The following is an 8,741-nucleotide window of genomic DNA, read 5'->3' on the forward strand; positions in this document are numbered from 1 at the left end:
AGCTGGCTACATGTGGAGGAGCAGGGAATCAAACCTGGCTCTCCAGATTAGAGGCTACCATTCTACGGCCACACTGGGATACAGATGGTGATGAGACTTATGAGGGGGATGCCTCCTTATTTAGCTTCTTAGCTTTTATGTAGTAAAATAGCCATTCTTTTGGATTGACAAAGGTTTTAGGAATCTTTGAAAGTGCTGTCCTTTGGTTTTAACACTTCCTGTGCTATGGCACTGAAAGGACCATGTTTGAGAGCTCCTACAATCTGGAATACACCAAGACTCTGCATTATCACCATTTTTGTTTAACATCTGCAGGAAACTACTTAGTGAGACTATTTAGAATTGACTTATTCATATGATGATGCCACTGAACACTGTATTTCCTTTAGCTTCCAAGAAAAGATTATCGTAAAAAAGTACCTAGAAACTATGGTCAAGCACATGAGACAAATGGGATGGATCTGCCTTTGATAGATGGGATTTTGTTATTAGAACAGGTAAAGACCCTTGGGGTGCTCCCTGGCCCAAGTCTGCACTTAAAAAAAACCAAACAGGTTCGAACTGTTGTTAAAAGGGCATTTACCATTTATACCTGATGCACATGCTGAATATCCAGGCATCGTTATATCAATTCATGCTTCTGTACGTTCCAAGTTTCATTATTACCCTTTGTGATTTGGGACCCACGTAATTCTCAGTGTATGAGTCCATGCTCCAGTGAAAATCAGAGCGATAGGCGGCCCGGCTTACTGTGTCATAACTGCACCAAGTGAGGACAATGGCAACCAGAAGCAATAGATTACAGTCACGGTAGCTAATCTCAGGACTCCTCAGTCCAAACCCAACCACAATTACATCATTCAAAGTCCATGGAAAGTCCATTTTGCTAGAAAGTACACTGTTAAGCTGGAAAATATCAGAAAGCAATATCTTAAACCAATTTCCAGAAAGGAAACAAAATATTTCTTTTTAAGAGGGCAGTTGAATGATTTACAGTTGTGTTTCGATGATTTTATGGGGATTTATTTATTTATTTACTTGTGTGCTTATTATATTTGTATGCTGCCGCTCTTGGCACAGCCGGCTCAAGGCAACTCACAACTAGAATGAATACAAATTTAAAATTTACAACAGTAAATTTTGGCAGAAAAACTCTGTATTATAAAGCCCTGGGAAACTGCATTAGCTCTAGCAGGGCCTGCAGCTCTTCTGGGAGCTCATTTCATGAGGCAGGGGCAAGGCCGAAAAGGCCCTGGTCCTGGTCGAGGCCAGATGGACTTTTTTGCGTGACCTGGGGATCACCAACCTATTGCTTCTCGCAGAGTGCAAGGCCCTGTGAGGGGCATAGGGAATTAAGCGGTACCTAAGATATGCTGGGGACAGACTGTGAATAGCCCTGAAGGTCAGTACCAAAACCTTGACCTTGATTTCACATAGTGTTTTTATTTTATTTATTATACTTAACAGGCTGCCATTCTCAGCCTGCCAGCCCGCAGAGGCTATCCATACTCTTTTACTGGTAAAATGCTTTGAGCTTATGTAAAAGTAGTAAATAAATTATTTTAATATTATTAAAATATTTAAATAATATTTCCCCCTACTCCTGTCTTTTGCAAAGCTGGGCACAACCCATTTGAGTTCCATGGGCTTAGACATAAATTGCTCTCCACAGAATGAGACTGTAGCTATTCTTAGTTTTAAAGAGTTGGAGTCATTTTTGGAGTAAAACAAGGAAATACTTCATAAGGAAGTTTTATTTTAGGACAAATATTTAATAGTTGCACAAATTGGTTGAGGTGATCAGATTGTGTGTTTTGTGGTGTTTTGAAAACAATTTTTCTTCCCCTGTCCCTGACATCTCACTAGAGACTTGATATGATGCATATTATACTTAGGCAGATGTCTGAATAGACATGTTCATCATTTTGCTTGAGAATAATACTTGTGAGGAGTTCCACTATTTATCCACTAATTCAGCAATTGCCTAATGTTTTGTGAGCTTAATGCAATTAGGTAACTATTCAAGGTACAATTTATGTTTGTACCTCTCCCCAAGTAATTGGAAGCTCTGCTGCTACCACTGTCAGTTTTTTTAGTCAAAGTGCTTACTGTATTAGATCTCATTTCCAAAGGTTTTGGCATTTTACTGTGGTGTTTTTGTTACCCATTTTACACGATGGCACATTCATTTTTAAATACAGTTGATAGCAGGAAGAAGATACGTCTGCTTAATGCTAACCTTGCTGTTGTTCTTGTCTACATTTTGATTGGTTAGTCTGTTGTGTAAAAACTGTTTTGGTGATGTCTGTATCTCTCTCAGTGCCCATTGTGAGCAAGAGCAATCCAGGGTCACTGCCCTTTAAACACTGCCAGTCAGATCTCAGGAGAGAGAAGATAAGTTAGAACTGCCAGTGATGAGAAAATGTGGTTAAGGAAGCAAGCAGTCTTCAGCTGAAAAACTACTGTCCTTAACTTCTTCCTTTAGAATGCAGTCTTATGAAAGAGCGATTCTAGTTTTGTTCAAAAAGGTTGGCAATTTTTGACAGAGGAGCCCTTGATGAATAACTTAGCTGCCTAGAAAATGTACTTCATATACCCAGAAATATTACTACGTTATATAGAATTACTGCTCCTTACATTCCTATAGAAAGCTCACGTGTGTGCATACATAAAAGACTTTCACATGTTCTCAAGGAAGCAGTCCATTTCAAAGCATTGGGTGTCATTTCAGAGACTGTGTTGTGTTTACTGAACACAAACTTCTGAAATACACAAACACAGTTGATAACAGGCAAAAAAAAAAGCCACATTCAGGACAGAGCCTGGCACTTTTTCTCTGATCAGGAGTCTGGGATGCACAGGTGTAATCACAGTCAATTAAACCAAAAACAAGAGACAAGAGTAAAGTCAACAAACTGACACAGAGTTCAGGGAGCCAAAGGTTTTGCTTGAATGTCAGGGAAACATGAAGGTGGAGAACAGGGTTCAAAACTTGTGAGCCAGGACAGAAGACAGGGTCTAGCTGAAAAAGAAACACAGGTTAGCAAAACAGGGTGCAAGGCAGCAAGCAAGGTAATACTCAGTTTGCTGAGAGAATCAAGTCACAGAGTGGTGATGAGCAAAGTTGCTTTCACAGTGAGTCCATGGCTTGCCATTCCTGCTCCTGAAATGACTTTGTTTCAATAACTAGTGCTGATTGTCATTGTGCAATTAAATAGGTACTTCTCTGTCTTTCCTGAACTGTCAAATGTTCTCGATGTCTCCTGTGCTCATCTGGGTCAGGAGATGCTGTTGGAGACAGGCACTCTGATCTCTGTTCTACCTCTTTCGTCTCCTGCCGGATTGAGCAACCCTTATTTCCTGACTCTTCTTTTGCTGACTGTTCTTCTCAATCCAGCTCCTCAGGCAGGCATTTCACTGGTCTATGTTCTAATTCTTACATTTCATTGGAAGAGGAGGCAACTGGCTGGCTTACAACATTATGTGTAGTCTCCCAATCTTCAAAGTGTGCAAGGGAATGAGATTGGGAGAGGAACCAGAAGGGTCTTGGTGCAAGTCAATTATTTATTATGAATGGCCGTAATAAAACAAATGGATCACTAGTCAGTCATGAAGGTTTATATCTACATCTTACAGAGCAATGTAAGCACATTTATTAAGCACATTTATATCATCCTAGTTCCATTGAGCTTGATAGGCTTAAAAGGCTGTATCGCTGCTAGAATATCACTGTTCATCATTTTTAGTGTTCTATTTTAAATAACATTACTAAGTGCATGGTCAACTGCAGGAATCAAGTATTGCAAACCTATGATTCAATGTGTACTCAGTCACATGAAAATCCTAAAAGATAAGCATTATTTATGTTCATATTTGCAGGTCTTCTGTCCTGGAATTCTTATCTAGTAGCAGGCTTGAGCTTTTTTTCTACACCAGACTACTACTTCTTGAGAATTTGATTATGAAAAACTTAATATGATGTGCTGGCACCTGCAATAAGACTAGTACAAATATTTTTGTTATAATTTAATTGGGGAGGTAATTGGAGAGGTAAAATAATATGTGATACATAAGTATAACTTGGATAAAATATGAAATACAAGTCAGTCTTTTTGCTCTCCTTAGATGGTACTAGACAAGAAGAAGCAGAAGGTGAGCTTAGTGAGGAAGACCATTGGTTTGGAAACTCTTCAGAAACCCCGTCAGAAGCATCCTATGGAGAAGTTCAGGAGAACTTCAAATTATCCTTTGAGGATAGGATCCAAGAACAATCCACATCTCCAGACACTTCCTTGGGGAGTGCAACTCCTAGCAGCAACACACTGGAGCTGGCAGCTGTTGAGAATGAGGCTATAAGGGACGCGTTACAGAATAAAGAACACCTATCTCCTGGTGTGTCTTCTATATGTGAAGATGACACTCCTGGCCCCAATAAGCCACTGAGTAGTAACCTGAGACGTCTGCTGGAGGCTGGTTCTCTTAAGCTAGACACTGGTGTCCCAGTTAACGGCAGGGTAGAGTCCCCTGTAAACCTTGGCTCAAATATCTCCTTTTCTTCACCTACGCATCATGCTCAGCAGCTAAGTGTCCTTGCTAGAAAGCTTGCTGAAAAACAGGAACAAAATGATCAATATAGTGGAAATAATAGCCGCTTTATATGGAATCAAGGCAAGTGGTTGCCCAACTCGGCACCTTCTTGCAGTTTGTCTCCAGATTCAGCTATTCTAAAATTGAAAGCGGCAGCCAATGCAGTTCTTCAAGACAAGTCACTTTCGCGGACTGAAGAGCCTATAAGGTTTGAATCCTTTTCTTCACCATTTAGTTCACAGTCTGCAAGTTCCACCTTAGCCGCATTATCAAAGAAAGTCAGTGAAAGAAGCATGACTCCCGGGCAGGACCACCCACCGCCAGCTAGTTCTTTCCTTTCTCTCGCCTCAATGACTTCTTCAGCAGCCCTGCTCAAGGAGGTCGCTGCAAGAGCTGCAGGCAGTCTGTTGGCGGAGAAGAAAAAGTCACTGGTTGCAGATGATTCCCTGCAGCTTTCAGACATGAAGCAAGAGAAAATAACTCCACCACAGTCCTTGGAATTATTGTTACTCCCGGCCCCTAAAGGAAGGGCTTCTAAAAACACCAATTCAGGTATGAGTTACTATTTTGATATATATTGTGATTATTCTACTCCTCTTCAATTCCAAAGTGTTTTTACTTATTAAGAAAAAGGAAGGAAGCAGAAATTGGTTTTTTTTAAAAATGATGCATGAAATTGACCAGAACTTCTCCAATTATCAGTATGATTCTTTCTGTAGTCTGAAAATTTTCACATCACATTTGGAATAGGTTCATAAAATAATTTCTTAATAGGGGAGAGTACCTGAAGGGGAGCTTGTGGTATTAGTAAATATGGGGGTTTCCCTTTAAATTTTAGATTGGGATACATCTTAGTCATTCTTGTGTTGTCATAAATTCACTCTTTGGAAGATGTGCCCTAATTGAAGTTATTATGCTGACAGCCTTATTTTTTTAATGATTCTGTATAAAGTATACACATCTTTTGCAATTCACAGCCAACAGTCACTTTTGGGTTAGCTACAGTGAGACTGCTTCTGCACAAGGAATGGAGCTTGGCTTAGCACTTGTCTGGTTGTGGGGCTAATTCCTCTTTCCTGATGATGTTGGGCCCAATCTGGGGTGGTCCCAGGCCTGGTGTGGCTCAGGCCCTCAGTTGGCCTGTGGCAAGGGAACGTAGATAAATCCTCCTTCCCTTTCGTGTCCCGGGATTCAACAGGGCATATGTCAGGCCCAGGCCGTATGTCTGCGGAAAATCTGGCCCGTCCCCAGTCGGGGTATTGTTTAGTCCCCACCAAATGTCACTTCCATCATTCTCAACCTTTTGGGGAGAAAACCCCATGTTTAATTGAGTTACAATGCAATTCCAAAGTAACAAAATAGCAATTTCCTTGACATTTGGTTTTCTTGGTTTTAATGAGATCTGGGACAGTCTGTGTATGTGTGTGTGGGAGGGGGGGGTGGCGCGATAAAACAACCCATTTATAAATCCCCTTGTGTGTAACAATTTTGTATTCAAATGCAATCCTGGTAATTTATTTTTTGAAAAAAAATATTTTAGACTTGGAGGAGAAGCACTCAAATGGCACTGGAAGGTCATTGGGGAGTTGGCACCTTAAATGAACAGCAAAAAAAATTTCCACTTCCTGTCCATTGGCTACCTCATGCGGTAGCGAAAGTCTGGGGCGAACAGGTGGAAGTGGGCTGAATGCTATCCCTGTGTGGTTGTGGGAAGACTTGGGGCAACTATCCCAAGACCAAAAACCAGGCATCAGCACTAGGGTTGTGTGCTCGGACCCGAAGCAGCTGCTTCAGCTCCATATCAGGGCCACTCTAGTGACAGATCGGTTCGGGGTGGTCCAAACCGTTCCCCCACTGGAAGAGCTGGAGCGGCCTACTTAGACCGCCTTGGCACTGAGGCAGCTGCTTCAGAGCAGCAGTCAAGGCAGGACTCACCTCCCTCCGGCTCAGGCTGGATGAGTTCCAGTCCACACCACAGCTGTCTCGCCCTGCTTCGGTGTGCCGGAGTAGATGGCTGCCCCCCCCCCTGCCGCAGTGCCCCAATACAGTGTACAGCTGACTCAGATGTCTCTCCCTTCTCCACCCCCCCCCCCGTGGTGCGCCACTGCCACACCGGTGCCGATGTCCCGCCCCGCCTTCCTCCTTTGGCGCCTCAGCTGAAGCTAAAGTGCTCCGAATCCGGACTGCTGTGCACTACCCTAGTCAGCACGGGTTTGTATCCTCCATGTGATAACAGTCTGAGTAAAGTGCCCAGGACAGGGCCTGAATACCTACCTACATCCTGTCAAAGCAGCCTTTTCCTTCTGCTGCCACCCCCATTCTGTGCCTCTGTCACGGCTTTCCCTAAACTCTTACCTGGTTTGTTCCTCTTTTAAGTCCATGGGCTTTTCCTTCCACTCTATGCAGATATTATTGCTTCTTCTCATTCTTCCCTGCACTGATGCAAATAAAAATATACCGTCTTTTCATCCTGAAGCCTTCAAAGCAATAAAGTGGTTGGTATTGCTAGCAATTTCAAGATATACTTCCACTTTAAATTCGAAGCATGACTGATTGGGCTTCATCAATGAAGTGTGAGATAAGAACTTCTGGACCAACAGCAAACAATTGGGCCAGAGTATGTGTGGACTATCTGGCTTTTTCTGTTTTCCTTCTGGGTGTTCCATTCAGGATAACTGGGATGAATGACCTCTTTGGATACAGGGTGAATGGATTCATTTTCCATTTCAATAGACAGCTGAACATATAGGGTGCTTGAAAATCCCCAGAAACCATCAACCTTGTAGGTTTCTTGAGATTTATAAACTGCACAGCTCAGTTGTTATAACCAATGTCTCTCAAATGAGGGAGTCATATTTGGATACTATGCAACTAGTTTGCTAATTATGCAAATCAAGCTATTTGTGTATTTTCTGTCAGGTTTTTAAAAAGGAGCTCCTGGCAAGTACCACACACGTTGGGGAAGGAGATGTTTCATGACCACCTTTCTTGAGCAATTGTTCATACTTGAAAACAGTGATCTCCCTCATCTGTCCTTTCTTTCCTTCCTCTCTGAGAACACAGCAAAGTTTATTGGGGAAGAATGTGGCAGGTTGCTGTATTCTGATGTTGCTGCTCTTTCTGCCCCATCGCTACATAGTTAATGTAATGAGAAGGTAGAAGTTCCAAGAAGAACATGGAGTGCTTTTTATTGTCCCAAATCACTGTGAATTAAAAATGGGTGATTGCTTCAAATTTTGTATATGTGTTTGGCATAGGAACCTCAGCAACTCTTGTTGCTCACCTTCAGTGCAGAGCAAGGGCAGTGTTCAGATTTTAGTGGGAGGACCTGAAGAAGTCCTTTCTCCCACTTCCTCTAACCTTCCCACCTGTTAACTGGTTGCTGCTGTGGCAATTTGAAATACCTCATGTGACAGCCTTTCTTCCTTTCCCTGTCATGTATGTCCAGAACACCACTGCCATCAAGCCACCCGGAGTCACTAGTATGGGGGCGAGGGGAGAAATCGCCCTACAGCTGCTGGTTAAGATTCAAGAAGACAGAGTTTTAGAGCTCCTGGAATGAAGCTTGCAAATGAATTTAGAATTTTAGGGTGGGTTCGGGGGTAGAACTAATCTGAACATTCTCTATTGACACCTGTGATAGGCCTGTTTTAGCCTGCAGGCCCTATTCCACCCTGTCCACTCCAAGGGGTTTCCAACTCCTGGAGATAAATTGGGTAAAATGCAAACCCTCTGTTCCTCTCAGTATACATGGCCTACCAGATATTAAATATAGAACAGGCTCCGTAGCTTAATAAGTTACAGATTTCTACTGCGTTTCCATTACCTTAAAGTTTCTCCAGCTTTCTAGGCAAGCATATGGTCAAAATGGCTTTTAGTTCCAGACCTCAGATAAGAGGACTTTCCCTGTGATGGACTCCACATCAAAAAGACTTCTTCCTTGCTGCTAGGAGTTTTTATCACATCTCTTTCTCCACTCACCGACCAGGTCAAGTTGGATCAAAGAGGCATTTTCTGGGTATCTTCTAAGAATTCTTTCCTGCAGATTATTATTGGAGACTGTCTAGTTTACAAGTCCTTCCACTCTTGGTCTCCTGCTTTGAAGTAGAGGGAGAACATAACTCACCTGTTGTCTCTGGTCAGCCTTATCCACA

General features: G+C 42.4%; 1 protein-coding gene and 1 long non-coding RNA gene across 11 annotated transcripts in view; one reads left to right on the top strand and one right to left on the bottom strand.

The window, feature by feature from the left end:
* Window positions 1-8,741, top strand: part of ZNF827 (zinc finger protein 827) — a 132,023-nt gene that overhangs the window by 30,077 nt on the left and 93,205 nt on the right. For 3 of the 10 annotated variants that reach the window (XR_013224764.1, XM_077300176.1, XM_077300177.1), the window contains exons 1-2: window positions 2,688-3,642; window positions 4,126-5,139. Coding sequence is in view for 9 of the 10 variants with exons in the window: in XM_077300176.1 (XP_077156291.1) it covers window positions 3,570-3,642; window positions 4,126-5,139 (1,087 nt within the window). In the remaining variant the exon portion in view is untranslated. Of the gene's footprint in view, window positions 1-2,687; window positions 3,643-4,125; window positions 5,140-8,741 lie in introns of those variants that run through there. The other 7 variants (XM_077300172.1, XM_077300173.1, XM_077300171.1 and 4 more) reach the window with 3 other exon arrangements.
* LOC143819073 (uncharacterized) lies at window positions 4,870-8,676 on the bottom strand. The gene is made up of 3 exons (XR_013224771.1): window positions 8,414-8,676; window positions 6,943-7,024; window positions 4,870-4,991 (listed from the first exon to the last, which is right to left on the bottom strand). It is a non-coding gene; the product is annotated as an uncharacterized LOC143819073 (long non-coding RNA).

This window comes from Paroedura picta, chromosome 10 (assembly GCF_049243985.1).
Source record: "Paroedura picta isolate Pp20150507F chromosome 10, Ppicta_v3.0, whole genome shotgun sequence".
In the NCBI taxonomy this organism is placed as follows: domain Eukaryota; kingdom Metazoa; phylum Chordata; class Lepidosauria; order Squamata; family Gekkonidae; genus Paroedura; species Paroedura picta.